The 15,713-nt window shown below is 37.3% G+C and overlaps 1 protein-coding gene across 11 annotated transcripts in view; it reads right to left on the reverse strand.

The window, feature by feature from the left end:
- LOC147827592 (uncharacterized) overlaps window positions 1-15,713 on the reverse strand; it is a 148,412-nt gene that overhangs the window by 73,082 nt on the left and 59,617 nt on the right. For all 11 annotated transcript variants that reach the window (XR_015451928.1, XR_015451927.1, XR_015451926.1 and 8 more), the window contains exon 2: window positions 9,077-9,215. Coding sequence is in view for 4 of the 11 variants with exons in the window: in XM_087212914.1 (XP_087069040.1) it covers window positions 9,077-9,215 (139 nt within the window). In the remaining 7 variants the exon portion in view is untranslated. The remainder of the gene's footprint in view (window positions 1-9,076; window positions 9,216-15,713) is intronic.

Below are 15,713 nucleotides of genomic sequence, written 5' to 3' on the forward strand. Positions count from 1 at the left end.
GGATTATCTAGACAAAAAATCAGAAACAAAATACTAGAACTGAACCAGGCTTTTGAACAAATGGACTTAATAGAAGTCTACAGAGTGTCCACCCCATAAAATCAGAATATACATTTTTTTCATCTGCACATGGGTCATTCTCTAAAATAGACAACATACTAGTTCATAGAAGTAAATGCAAAAGAATTGAAGTTACCCGCTATATATTATCAGACTGTAGTGCAATAAAATTGGAGGTCAATAGCATAAGAAACTGCAAAACCCCCACAAATGGAAATTGAATAACACTCTCCTGAACAACCAATGGGTCACAGAGGAAATTAAAGAAGAAATTAGACAGTTTTTTCAATTAAATGATAATGCCAGTACAAATGAAAGCAATTCCATGAGGGAAATTCATAGCAGTGAATGCCCATATTAGGAAAACAGAGAAAACTCAGATAAATAACCTAATGTAGAACCTCAAGGTCCTTGAAAAAGAAGAGCATAACAAACCCAAAGCTCATACAAGGGAGGAAATTACGAAGATCAGAGCAGAAATCAATGCAATGGACACTAAGAGAACAATACAAAAATTCAACAAATCGAAGAGTTGGTTTTTGGAAAGAATAAATTAACTTGATAAACCCATAGCCAACCTTATCAAAAGAAGGAAAGAGAAGACTCAAATCCATGCAATTAAGGATGAAAAAGGTGAAGTCATAACACATGCAACAGAAATCCTGAGGATCATCAATACCTACTTCGAGAACCTGTACTCTAATAAAATGAAAAACACAGAAGAAATGGACAGATTTCTAGATACATATGAATTACCAAAGTTGAACAAAGAAGATATAAAAATTCTAAACACCCCAATTACAATCAGTGAAATTGAAAATCTAATTAAAAATTTACCAACAAAGAAAAGTCCAGGTCCTGATGTCTTCACTGCTGAATTGTACAAGACATTTAGAGAAGAATTATTGCCACTACTCTTTAAAATTTTCAATGAAATTGAAAGGTAAGGAAGGGGCTGGAGATTTAGCTCAGTGGTTTCGCCAACTGCTGTGCAAGAGTAAAGACACGAGTTCGATCCCCAGAACCAAAAAGAAAAAAAGAAAAAGAAAATCAAAAGGAAAGGTAAGCAATACTTCCAAATTCATTCCTGGAAGCAAGTGTTACTTTGATTCCAAAACCAGGGAAAGACCCAACCAAAAAAGAGAACTACAGACCAATCTCCCTAATGAACATAGATGCAAAAATCCTCAATAAGATACTGGCAAACAGAATACAGAGGGTCATCAAGAAGATCATACACCCTGACCAAGTCGGATTTATCCCAGGGATGCAAGGATGGTTCAACACCTGTAAATCAATAAGTGTAATACACTATATTAACAGAGTCAAGGACAAAAACCATATGATCATCTCAATAGATGCAGAAAATGCATTTGATAAAATTCAACACCCATTCATGATAAAAACCCTGCAGAAAATTGGAATACAGGGTCTTTATGTCAACTTGATAAAGGCTATCTATGAAAAACCAAAAGCCAGCATCATACTAAATGGTAATAAACTGAAAACCTTCACATTAAAATCAGGAACAAGACAAGGATGTCCACTATCACCACTCCTGTTTAATATAGTTTTGGAAACATTAGCCACAGCAATTAGGCAAAAGAAAGAAATAAAATGAATAGAGATAGGAAAGGAAGAAGTTAAACACTCAATATTTGCTGATGATATGATACTCTACATTGAAGACCCAAAAAACTCCACCAAAAGACTTCTAGATTTAATTGACAGATACAGTAGAGTAGCTGGATACAAGGTAAACACCCAAAAATCAGTAGCCTTCTTGTATATAAATAACAGTCTCACTGAGAGAGAAATTAGGGAAACAATTCCTTTCACAATAGCATCCAAAAATGAAATATCTAGGAATCAATCTAACAAAGAAAGCAAAAGACCTCTACACTGAAAACTACAGCACTCTGAAAAAAGAGATCAAAGAGGATTAAGAAAATGGAAAGACATCCCTTGCTCCTGGTTAGAAAGAACCGATATATTGAAAATGGTCATACTTCCAAAGCTGCTATAAGGATTCAATGCAATCCCAATTGAAATCCCAACATCATATTTCACAGATTAAGAGAAAATAATGCAAAAATTCATTTGGAACCAGGAGAGACCTAGAATAGAAAAAGCAATTCTAGGCATTAGAGACATGGCAGAGGTATTACAATCCCCAACTTGAAATTATACTACAAAGCCACTGTGATAAAAACACCATGGTACTGGCAAAGAAACAGATCTGAGGATCAGTGGAACAGATTAGAAGATGCAGAAACAACTCCAGACATACTCAGCCACCTCATCTTTGACAAAGGACCCAACCACCCTCACTGAAGGAAAGATAGCCTCTTTAACAAATGGTGTTGGAAAAACTGGATTTCAACTTGCCAAAGATTAAAACTAGACCCCTATCTTTCACCATGTACAAAACTAAAATCAAAGTGGATTAAAGATCTAAATATTTAAAAAGAAACACTAAACTTGCTGGAAGATAAGTTAGGTAGAACTCTTGAAGATATTGGCATAGGAAAAAACTTTATGATCAAATCCTCATTAGCACAGGAACTAACACAAAGAATCAACAACTGGGATCTCATCTTATTAAAAAGCTTCTGCACTGTAAGAGAAACCAGCATCAGAGCTAAGAGACAACCTACAATGTGGGAAAAAAATTTTACCAGCTGTTCCTGAGACAAAGGTCTACTACCTAGAAAGTATAAAGAACTAAAAATAAATCAGAACCCCTGAATATAAAGACCCAATCCAAAAATGGGCATGTGAAATAAACAAAGAAGAAAAAGCAAGAAATAAACATATGAAAAAATGTTCAACATCACTGGTCATTTGAGAGATGCAAATGAAAACAAAGCTGAGATTCCACTTCACCCCAGAAAGAATGGCTGCTATCAAGAAATCAACCAATAACAAATGCTGGTGGGGTTGTAGGGAAAAAGGAACCCTTCTTCATTGTTGGTGGGAGTGCAGACTGGTGAAACCACTGTGGAAATCAGTATGGAGATACCTCAGACAATTAGTATTAGAGGTCCCGTTTGACCCAGCTATTCCTCTGCTGGTATCTTCCCTAAAGAATTAAAAGAATCATACCACAGTGACATATGTTCACCCATGTTTATAGTGGCACAGTTTGTAATAGCCAAAATTTGGAAACAGCCCAAATCCCCATCAACTGAAGATTGGATAAAGAATATGTGGTTTTTCTATAAAATGGAGTACTACTCAGTCATAAAGAATGAGAAACTAGAGACATTTATAGCTAAGTGGATGCACATTGAGGCCATACTCTTAATGAAATAAACAGGACACATGTGTAAATACCAAATAGTTTCCCTGGTGTGAAAAACTAACAGTATAAATAAGGATCAAAATGTATAATTGATATTGTGAAATCGGAAGAAAAGGTCTAAAGGAGTACGGGAAGTGGGAGGAGTAGGGGAAAGAAAAGAAGGGAAAAGAAAAAATATGAGAAAAGAAAAAAAATGGAAACTAAGTCTTTGTAAATAGGGAAGGGAGGAGGGGGTGAAGGGAGGGCAGGGGAATGGGGAAAAAATAAGAACCAAGATATATCATGTAAAGGTACAAGATTCCAATGATGAATGTAACTGTATTGTATACCTAAAATGTACCAGTAATCTTAATTTTTAAAAAAAGCAATATGAACTCCATCCAGAATAAAGAAAACTATATGCAACCTTAATTTACTATAACTACTAAAAACCAACTATAATGAAAAAATCTGAAAGGCAAACAGGATAAACTTTACTTCTTTTAATTGAACAATGAGAAGACTTAGAAGAGAATTATTTTAATAGAAGTAATAGAAGCTAGGAGTTCATGTGATAATATCTTCAAAGTAGTGGGGAGAAACATCACTAAAACAAGATGGAATATGGTAATATAGCAGAAGTGAAACAGTAAATCATAACAATTAGTTAATTCAAAGAAAGGCAAGAGAAAAAAGAAAAATGAATACAAAATAAATAGACAAAAATAAAATTTATAGATTTTTTCAATACAAATATATAATTGTAATTACATTAAATGTAAATGAGTACAAAATTAAAAGATAAAGATCATCAGACCTGAAAAAAATGTAACAGCTATATGCTGCTTACAAGAGACATAATCCTGAATACAAGAAAGACAATTAAATTAAATGCAAGCATATGGAAAGGTGGGAAGTGCAAGTGTGAGAAATGCGCTTTGCAAACATTAAGCAAGATAAAGCTGGTAAACATATTGACACTAGAAAAAATATATGTTCAGGCCTGGGATTAGCTCAGGATCACCGTGCCTGCCTCGCAAGTGCAATGTCCTGAGTTCGATGCCTGGTACCAAAAAAAAAAAAAGGAAGGAAAGAAAGAGAGAGAGAGAGAAAGAAAGAAAGAAGGAAAGAAAGAGACAAAGAAAGAAGGAAAGAAAGAGACAAAGAAAGATTATATGTTAAGAAAGTTTTAGAAAAACAGAATATTGTACAATGATAAAACAGACAATCTACCTTGCTAGAAGTTAAAAATCTTAAATGTATATGCATCTACTAACAGGTTCAAATATATATGTATTGCAGAATAGACCAAAAAAATACAGAGAAATATATGAGTCTGTATCTGAGAGAGAATGAAATTCTTCAGTGACGTTTTCCTGGGTCAGGCCTGGAAGTAGTGTGCATCAATTCTACCCACATTCTGATAATGTTAATATTTCTAAGCAACAGTGCTTCTCTTATGAAGTAGAGGATTAAAATCTAAATGAGAGGATTAAATAATTTAAGGGAAAATAGGACTCAGTTCTAGAGAAAGTGGCTAGCTGAAACCTAGTGAGAAGATCAGAATCCTTAGCCTCTTAACTGGAATTCAAGATTATATTATATTATATTCTGTGGGAGAAGCAAGAGGAAAATAGGTAGACTATCCTGATACCACAACCTGAGGAGAAGCCGGTTAAGCAGCCTGGTCACATGTGGTGGAGGTTAAGTAGGGAACAATCACCGCTAGCACTGGAGTCACTGTCTAGAACCTTAGACAGCGAGGAGAGACTGGAGTAGTCTTTCTTCAGTCCCTATTTGTAAATACAGAAAGACTAAATCTCACTGGCCTCTGATGGACTGTGTGAGACCAGCAAAAGAGATGCATAATTATAGACCAGGAATGGAAATGGGACAGGCAGATCCTGATAAAAGTAGTGTTTCTTCTGAACTAAGTGCTACCTGAAAGACTCTCTCCCCACGACTAAAAATTCTTCTTTTCCAAGGGGATTTCATTTCTCTTATTTTCAAAGGATTTTCTGAAGCACATCATCTCCAACGCTTTCAGTGGTAGCTTAGGTCTTTTCTCTTTATCCACTTTATTTCTAGTACATGTAGGCTGTCTAATTCATATTAAGGTTAAGAAAGAGAAAAAAGAGATCTAAGTAGACTCTAAGCAGAATACAGAGCTCCAAAGAAAAACAAAAGTCATCAGCTGTCAAAATAAAGTAGAAAGAGAAATAGCAAGTGATCATGGAGTGATCAGGTCCTGAAAACCTTAATCACAGCAAGGTGACAAATACCTGAGATATAAGTGCATGTCATAAGCTCTAGGAATTTAGCGACTCGTGGTTTATTTTGACAGAATGAACAGGAAAAAAACAAATGTGAAATTGGCTGGACTTACACCAGGAAGCCTAGAATCAAGAACTTTCACATAATGTTTCACATAGAATTTAGAAATCCACGGTTATGTGGTCAGACAAATCTTAAAATGCTACATATCCGTCATGTGAAATCTTGGAGAGACTTCTCTTATGTGTAGGGAATTTAAGTTCAAGCTAAACTTTCATGAAGAGAAATTGGCTAGAATTCTGAACCCTGAAGCCAAGAGAGGAACTTCAGATGTGCTAGTCACCGATGTATTTGTCAAAAATAGGAATCGAAAGGATTTTAGCCTGTTTTCATATTCAAAAGGCAGACAGGGTTTAGCTTGAGCAAAAAGGTAAGCTGAAAAGTTCACATTTTATAATCCCCCAAATCTCCTTATATGTCTACATGTATCTCCCACTACCTTTCTTTGGAGACCTGCAGAGGTCTCAGGCAAAGCTGAGCCCCAGAAAGACCCACATTCCTTCAAATTGTCCTGTCTACCTCATTCCTTACCTCTCCTTTCCAGAGAAACAGGAGGCTCAGAGTGCCTACGCAACTAGCTCAAGATAACATAGATTAAATGTGGTAGAGCTCATCTACTTACTTCCCTTGTTTATCCATTAATTTATTAACTGATTTCTTTAATAATTGTATACAAAGATCACGCCATGCACAAAGCATCTAACTTTTACATAGAATCTTATAAGTGTTTCATATGTATTTTTCATTTAATCCCCACAGTAACTCTCCAAAGCATACATGTTATTAACCTCATTTAACAGATGAAGTTATTAAGGTTCAAGGAAGTCAAATAATTACTCTTAGGTTACCGGGTTTGCTGAGTGTCAGGGCTGAGACTTGAACATGGGCCCTCTGATGAAAACTTCAAGAGAACTTCCCATTAAACAGGGCTAAGGATGCAAAGCAGATAAGAACACACTCTTCCAACCTTCACACATTTTTTTCTAGTTGAAAACCAAATACAGATTAAATAACAACATAAAGCTAAATAGGCACCATCAGAACATGGTGCCAATTGAGTTACAAAGACACTAGGTGCCCTGGACTCTGAGAGGAGAAGGGTTGCTGGAAACTGAGGGATCATAGAAAGGGGCAAAGATTCAGACCGCCTCAAAAGATTAAAAGGACTTAGGTAGAAGAAGAGGAAAGACTTTACTGGCATAATGTATTATTTCCATAGTAACAAGGAATAGATATTGTACTAAGTACATTATATTATTTTAATTAATTTTCATTATCCATTCAGATATGTAATATTATCCCCATGTTACTGGTGAGAACTAAAGAGAGCTAAATTTCCTAAGATCTCACAACTGGTTATTTGAAAAGCTAGGTTCAAATACAGACACAAAACCTGTACTCTTAATCACTAAGCCATACTCTGAGAATAGAAATCAGTGGGGAAATAACAAAAAATGGGTGGACCTTGAAATCATCAGGTTAAAGCAAAACATACTACAGACAGTGAGAAGGCATTGAAGGCTTCTGGGCAGTGAAGTGCTTTAGAGAGATTTATCTTTCCACAGAAGTCTAGGTGGATCAGACAGCTCTGAGCCAAATGAGTATCAAGTAGACACAAATATCTCCCAAGTGAACTTTCAGAAAGTAGGCCAATGTTTTTGTACTTTAAATTGACTAAAGATGTATCCATCTCTGTGGCCCCAACATCAAATACCAACAGAAAGGTTGAGGCTTCTATTGGCTGATTCCTAAATCCATTCAAACCAAACTATAATGTAACATTCTACTGCCTAAATGTAGATGGAGACATTCACATACAACCATATTCTTCTTGTGATCTACAATTGAAAGGTACAAACAACATGAACTAGAATATGTGTGTTAATTCTTCTTGACTTAATGGAAGATTAAGTCCTTTCCTCCCCCTGATGTTGTGCCCAATTACAAAGTATTGCTAGAAAAATCCATACAACCATGGTTGCTACTACTCTAAATTCATGATCTTCAATCTCAGCTGGGCCTGACAACATTTCTTGGTAGTTCTAGCCATATATGGCCCCTATTCCCTTCAGTGACTATTCCAAACTTTTTACCACTCAAGCCTTCTCCACCTCTTCTCCAGTCTACCGTCTTTAATATCTTCTACTCTACCTACCTTGCTCAACAGATGACCTTTTCTGAGTTTTGCTGCAAAATAAATTTAAATGCAATCATATAGATATCCCCCAGCTCCTCACTTGCCACCATTATGTATTAACGAGTAAGCCTAATTATTTGTATATCTTTTCCTCCTGGATCAGTGAAAATGTATCTTTCCCTATATCGAAAACTAATCTTTTCATCTGTAGTCTAGATTCCCTTCCAACTCCACATCACTACGATAACTATTCCTCTTCCTTCTAAACACTGAAACTTCCCTCTTTTCTGGCTTTCTCTTCAGTATATTTCCACAAAAATCCCGAGTGTTTAAAATTCTCTTTTGATCTTGTCTTCCATCATCTACTTCTTCTCTTTTTCCTTTCAAAGTCAAGCTGCTTGAGAAAACCTAATATTCTTTGTGGCCCTTCACCTCTCCATCATTTCTTTTGATTTTCCTTGTCCACAGCATTGAGTTAATCATAACTTTTGGTTCATGACCACTCATTGATTCATGCACTAGCCACTTTTAATTACCTAGTTAGTCAGTCAGTGACCGCCTGCTCTCTTCCCTTCTCCCCTACTTCCCTGACAGATCTTTTCCTACAAAGCTCCCTTATTGAATCTTACAGTCTGCATTCCTAACTCAAACTCAGCTTCTAAGAAACCCAACCAAAGGCACTAATAGTGGTAGAGCAGAGAGATATTTTGGAAAGCCTGAAATACTGGTGAAAATGTGGAACTACTTCATCAGTCCTGCACTGTCTCACTCTGGACTTGCTGTTACTTTAACAAAAAATAACTTTTTTAGTTTGGTTAAGACCCTTTAGCTGGTTTTTCTGGACTTGCATTTGACCATAGTCCCTAAATCCCACACCCATCTTTTCCAATCTAGATCACTTTTAAATTCTAGCTACACATTTATCAGTACTTTGATAACATCTCCACTTAGTGTTTTAAACCCTATTTGCCCAAAACTGAGCTCATCGGTCTGCATCTTGAACAATGATGAATATCACCCTGTTTGCTTACCCAGAAAAAAATTCTGAATTACAAGCAGAACCCTCTATCCCTTAGTGGTCCCTTCCACATCTCTCTGTAGTACATTCTTCTGGGCCACCACCTCAGGGTTATTTAATTACTAATGCTGTGGGTTTAATTTCATAAATATGCCTCAGATCTATTTTCTTTCCATTCATACTGCCATTTCTGCCCCCTTAGCACTCTGCTCTTAGATAATAGCCTTCTGCTTCATCTACTTACTTATCTTGATCCTCTTCAATCCATTCCTTACCCACACTTTCACTGGGGGCTTCTGTTTCAGCAAAAGACAAAAAGTTTTCTTCCCTTTTCCACAAGTATTCTGCATGGTAAAATAAGATCAACTTCAGGTGGTTGTTTCCTGGAAGAGGAGAGAAACAAGAAGAAAGGAGTTGAATTCTACATCTTATTTCACAGGTTGAAGATTAAGGACACGCTCAAGATAAGGAGAGGACCCATACATACATCAAGTAGTTCAGCAGGAGTAGAAGCTTCAAGGCAGAAATGCCAGGAGATTCCACGACCTTCTTCTCTTCCCTCCTTCCCTACCAAACGCCCAGGGAAACTGAAAGGGGCACAGGACTTCCTCCACTTGTGGCTTGAACTTGTAGTAAACTTCTTTTGACTTTGAGATATCTTCGTATTGCTCTGAGTACAGCTGATTATAACCCAAATCTGATAATATCAATCCCTCTACTTTGAATTTTTCAATGATTTTCTACCACCATCAGGAAAAATGTCAAGCATCTTGGCCTAGCCCTCTGATCCATCTATAGCAAATCACCTCCCTGGTGAATTTGGGGGTGGCCACCTCCCGACACCCCCATATTCATATGTCCAAACCCAGTACCCAGTGTAATAGTATTTATAGGTGGACCCTTAGGGAAAAAATACACTTGATCTTAGCCAAAAGGCCGAGAAGCGATAGGGAAAAAAGTAAATCACAAGGGCAGAGCTGTCATTGATGAGATTACTGCCCTTATAAAGAGACTCCTGGGAGCTATGTTGTCCCTTCTGCCATGTAAGGACACTGTGCGAAGGTGTCATCTATGAGTTGGGAAGTAGATGAATCTCTAGGACCTTGGTCTTGACTTCCCAGCCTCCAGCACTGTGAGAAATAAATTTCTGTTCTTTATGAGCCACTCAGTCTGTGGTGGTTTATTACAACAACCAGAAGGGATTCAAAAAAGTACAGTGCCCAGGTCACAATGCCTCCTGCTTCCCACATCCTTCTACACACTCTTCCCTGACCGGCACACTGCCTTGTTCTACCCTTTCTTTTCTCCTGGTAAGTTCTATTTTCCCAAAATGATCCAGTTGAGGCCTTTTTTGACCTATCACTTCAAAATGTCCTTCAATATGGTTTAAAAATCACTCTAGGTGAACTGTCCAGGCATTTCTAAAACTACATAGCAATAGCTGTGAACCTTTTGGAGGAAAAGAATACAAATCTGTTTCCAGAATAGCTCTATGTCTCATCTATGGTAAGTATCCCTCCTCCAAAGTTTATTTAATAATTTTTATCCCTATTTACTATTTACTATTTGCCATGATCTGTAATAAGAACTTTGTGTGTACTTTTTTCAATCCTTAATAAAGCCTTATGATTGCGTACTATTATTAATCTCCATTTTACAAATGAGGAAAACAGGGCACATAGAGGTTTAGCAACACATCTAAGTTCACATGGCTAGTAAGTGACTAAGAATGTGTCAACAATCTACATCCAGGTTAACAATAATAAACGTTTGTAAATGCTTTGAAGGAGAAATGGCTATGTGAGAATACATACACATACCGTAAAACAACACAAAAACTCATTCAAAAAATGTTACTGAGGGCCAACTAAATGTTAGATCCTTTTCCAGGTGTTTGGAACAAAACAATGAGCAGAAAGGACACCTGCTTTTATGAAAGTTACATCCTAGTTTACAGAAAAGAAACAGAAGTATAAAATGAGAGAAGGGGAGGAGGAGGAGGAGGAGGAGGAGAGAAGATGGCAGAAAAAGGAGAAGAGAACAGAAGAGAAGAGGTAAGTGGGTGAAGTTCTATGTTTTCAGAAGGCTTTTCTGACAAAATATATTTTCAGCAAAGATCTAAAACATGAAGGAGCTTGGAGATAGCTAGGAGATAAGTATTTCGATAAGTATTTTTGGACTCTGAGCAGGTGCGCCCTGTGTGTGTTTGGAGGAACAACATAAAAAGCAAGGAAAGAGTGGGCATGTTTGTATACTCTCGTTTTTCTAAGCAAGTGTTTTTGCTCTTTAAAACAAGTTCACAAAATGAGTTAAAATAATTAAATTCCATAATGAATTCTCTTGATTATTTTGCTGCAAGGTATGTTGACTAATTTCCTATAGGTCCACCATGATTTTATCCTTCCGCAGGCATGCAGGTGAGATGCAATGTTCACAATTCAATTGAAGTACTGCATAGCTTTACTGGAGATAAATTACTTTTCATTTATTTAAGGCAAATATCAGAAAATTGGTGAAGAAAAAGAAGAAAAAAATAACCACATAAAGTTCCTCATGCATGAAATATCTGGAAAAAAATAAGTAGTTATGTTAGTTTACTGATAGATAAGCTCAAATGAATTTAAAATAATTGTACTAAAGTAAAAACCAGGTAACTTCCAATCTTCAAAACCCCAAATCTACCACTCAAAACAACCCAATATTAAATACAATAGATGTTCTTTCCAAAGATATAGCAAAAAGTAAGAGCATTCAAATAGCATTTAGTCTAAAGTTAAGTGCTGATTTGCCAAGCAGACAGGCTATTAAAAACCTGTGGTTTGGGTTGTTTTCAACTGAACCTGAATTTTTAGATGTGTAAATTAGTTTACCTCCCTGGAAAGACATTATTTCCTGTTTTGAAGAGAAATGCAGAGTTCTAAAAGATTATTTAAAAGGTTCAAAAGCCGACTTGGGCATCAAATAACTATTAAAAACAATATTTTGACTATTTAAGTGTAAATGAATCAGAAACATATGGATTAAATTTTCCTTAAATTGCACATGCTCTAAACTTAAGGGTAAAAGCATGGATACAACCTGTTTTGGATTTCAGAGAGCCCAGAACTTTGAAAAATCATCTGAGATGTTCAGTGAGCTCAAAAGTAGGGCTGGATCTTCCCTTCCCTATCACCCCTATCCTTGGCTTCTGGTCTTAATACAAAGAAGGGTGTAAGGACACAAATAGCTTCAAGGTAAAATGTCCAGACCTACATTTAGAGGAGATATTTCAAAGAGAAGAAATTTTAAAGCTCTTTTGTAAACTTATCTTTATAAAGAAAGATCTTCCATTTTTAAAGAAAATCAAAACTATTCTTTGAACTTTTTATATCATTTTTCAGGTTCTTTGTTAAAGATTGAATCATTCTATGATGAAAGGGAAAGTAAATTAAAATGTTTTGATCTTCTATTATGTTGCAGGCACTATACTTGGCACTTTTCGATCTTTTTTTCCTTTTTTCATTCATTCTCACCCAAAACCAGGTTGAGGTCTCCATTACACACAAAGAAGGTAAAGCATTTGTATTTTACTCAGTTCTCTTCTCTTTACTTTGCACTCTTGGCCTGTTTTTAATAGGTGAACTAAAAAGTATACTAACTTTTCTTCATCAAATTAAACTCACAGTGTTAAAAATTGAAGACCATAGCCACTTATACAACTGGGAAGACAGCATAAAAAGTAATCAAGAGAACATTTTTGAATAGCAAGTTATTTAGTCTTTTTCTGCCTGTCTTTTATATTTTGTCTGCATAATTGAAGTAATTACACTTAACCTTGTGAGATGATTATGAATATAAAATGATGAGTTGTATGTTATTTGGTTAAGAATAGCTACTCAAAAAATAAAAACTACTAAACATGGGGCTGGGGATTTAGCTCAGTGGTTTCGCCGCCTGCTATGCAAGCACAAGGACCCAAGTTTGATCCCCAGTACCAAAAAACAAAAACAAAAACTACTAAACAGGAAATATATATGTACATTGATATGCTCAATACTTTTATACAACAATCATGCAGAGAGAGACTGTAGTACATCTTGTGACAATTCCCAGTGTGAGTTACTGCTATGGCTTCCATCCAAAATGTTCCTCAAAAGTCTTATATATTTAGATCTGAGGCTTTTAGATGATTGGATCAAGGGGGAGCTCTACTTATGAACAGATTCATCCATTGGTGAATTCATAGCTGAATTTGCTCTTAGGAGATGGGAGCTGGTTGGGATGGGTCACTGAGGGTGTAACCTGGCCAGAACACCATGGTGTGTTCTTTCTTTTTCTACTTCCTGGCTGCTATGGATTAAGCAACTTTTCTCTGCCACACCTTTCCACCATGCCATCTCTGCCTTGGAGCCAGCCACCCATTGACTAAACCCTTTGAAAACCATGAACCAAAATAAACCTCTCCTTCATTAATTTGCTGGAGTCAAGTATTTTGTTCTAGAATGGAAAGGTGACTAACACAGCCACTCTCTTCTCTCTCTAGATTCTTTATGGTGAACTAATACCAGCAAAGTACACAATGAATTGTTTCCACACATCCTGAAGAGATGGTTTGGAAACCCCTTCACTACAGTCTATGACTAACTACCTCTTGTTGTGTGCACCATGCTGGCTATCTAGTAACTGAGTCTACGCCAGCATATGTCAAGTCCAAAGTTACCTATACCAAACAGGAGGACCTGCAGTGACCCATCTTTTGCAAACTGAGATAGAGCACAAGGTTATAGGTGCTTGCCTTTTCCAATCAAAATGCACCTGGACTCCTCTACTGCCAGTTTTAGGGGGGTTCTAGACTCAAAGAAGTTATAGTTCTTTCTCACATATACCCAAGATTCTTCATTCTGCTCATCCACTCCACCATGGCCAGTGGAGATAGAACATTCCAATGTGCAACCATATTCAGTCTGGCTCCAAACCAGACACATTAGCTCCGAAAGAGATAAGGAACCGTTTCCCTCCGTACCCAAGTGTTCATATCCAGGGGCCATTCCTCTCACTCTCCATAACCACAAACTTTTGATCAAGAAGGGAAAAGGAAATGGAGTGTGTGGAAAGAGTTCCCAGTACCGTAGAATTATACGCCAAAAAATGACCCCAGGATATTTTTCCTTGACTCCCCCTTCTTCCCAAAATACCTACCCAGTCTATCCTTTCTCTTGGGAAAAGCTCTGATTCCCCAGAGCAATAGCCGTGAGGCTTTCATAAAGTCCCCATGCAGTCTTTAGACTCTGGACTATACCCAGCCTTGTCAGATGTGCTGGTTTGTCAAACTTTCCATTGCCAGTTAACTGTGAAAACCTGACCAGATGAGGTGTTATGACCAGCAGGGATCTGTGAATTCCTTACTTCCGTGGGACTTTAATGAGCCACATTAACTCAAGCACTCTGACAAATCCATACATAAGATAATTAGTTATAAATGCCTAGTGAGAGGCTGCATGTGGAGTGAAGGTGTTGAATGTTGTCTACTCTCCACAGGTAAGAATTTTAAGAGGCAACCTAATGGTTTGAGAGCCATCTAATTATCATTAGGTTGCTCTTCGGTTGGGTTGCTCTTCGTTTTAAGTTCACAGGACCAGGAACTAGCTTCAAATCATAGCTTAAGATGGAGAGAATGCATGGCTCTTAACAGAGGGCCCACTCCTCAGCTAGGTGCTCTCTGGAAGAAGGAGGAAGGGAAATAATGGGGCCCTATGCCCTTCCAACAGCGAAAGAAGTATTCAATCTTACTTCATTCATCAATGGCAGAGTTAAAGCTAGCAAAGTATAACTCTGGTTCCTACTTAATCTTCCATACTCCACCAAATACACAGTATTAGCATTCTGGCCAATCTGGGACATGCTGCCAGTTTGGTTAATGATGAAAGGAGAAAAGTCATTGTTGGAACTGCTTGGATGGTAATAGAAGGGAAAATGAATGAAGTCATCACTCAAAGTAATAGCAGAAGTCAGAGCAATCTCAGGCATTGTGCAATGGCCAGTGCCATAAGTAGATTTGTTAGACCAAGCACTGAAGAGTGAAATTTAAATAAGAATCTACGTGGGGTGTTCTAGTGTGCTGTAACTGAGATCCAAAGAATCCCATCCAAGTCTGAGAGATGGCCAACCATTGGTGGTAACTGTCGGTCCTGGAGCCCTCAAGGCAGCAAATGAGACATCAGGATCTTGCAGGAGCCTGAGTTCAGGGCAGACACTAGTTCTGCAGGATCAGTAGAGAACTGGAAGATTAGGAAGGGTAACCAACCAAGCTGCCAAGTAGGAAGTGCAAGTGCACTGGTCAGCTTTTCACTGCTATGACCAAATACATGATGTGCACAATTTAAAGGAGGACAGGTTTATTTTGGCTCATGGTTTCAGTCCACGGTCACTTGGACGGTGCTCCTTCTTTCTTCTGGGGTTTGCACATCTTTTCTTGGCTACATCTTACTCCTTCACATCCTCAAAGACAAGTTGAAATACAAAAACAAGTTTAAATAAAGCAATAACTGTACATGATAATTTGAGAAACAAAGCAAAGATCCTTAGTTCACAGAAATGTTGCATTTGAAATCGGTCAGACTTCCTAATCCTGTGTCCATTACTTAATCAAAATACTTTCTATTGATGTAATTGATACTTTCTCATGTACTGAGATTTGTCAAAATCTTCTATTCCTGGCCTATGCACATGTACCTGGAAAAAGCTGGGTTACTATTCTGTTGATTGGGAAGGTTGTTCACCATCTAAAGATGACTAAACAACTACTGGGGGTAGAAATCCAGGCTGCACACTGCTCAACAAGCTTTATGTCACCCAGTGGAGAGGACACCTTTATCTAATCCACACAAAGGTAGTATAGGTCC

The sequence above is a fragment of the Heterocephalus glaber genome, unplaced genomic scaffold (assembly GCF_053883595.1).
Source record: "Heterocephalus glaber isolate CG9 unplaced genomic scaffold, H.glaber_assembly_v1.0 deba00001442, whole genome shotgun sequence".
In the NCBI taxonomy this organism is placed as follows: Eukaryota; Metazoa; Chordata; class Mammalia; order Rodentia; family Bathyergidae; genus Heterocephalus; species Heterocephalus glaber.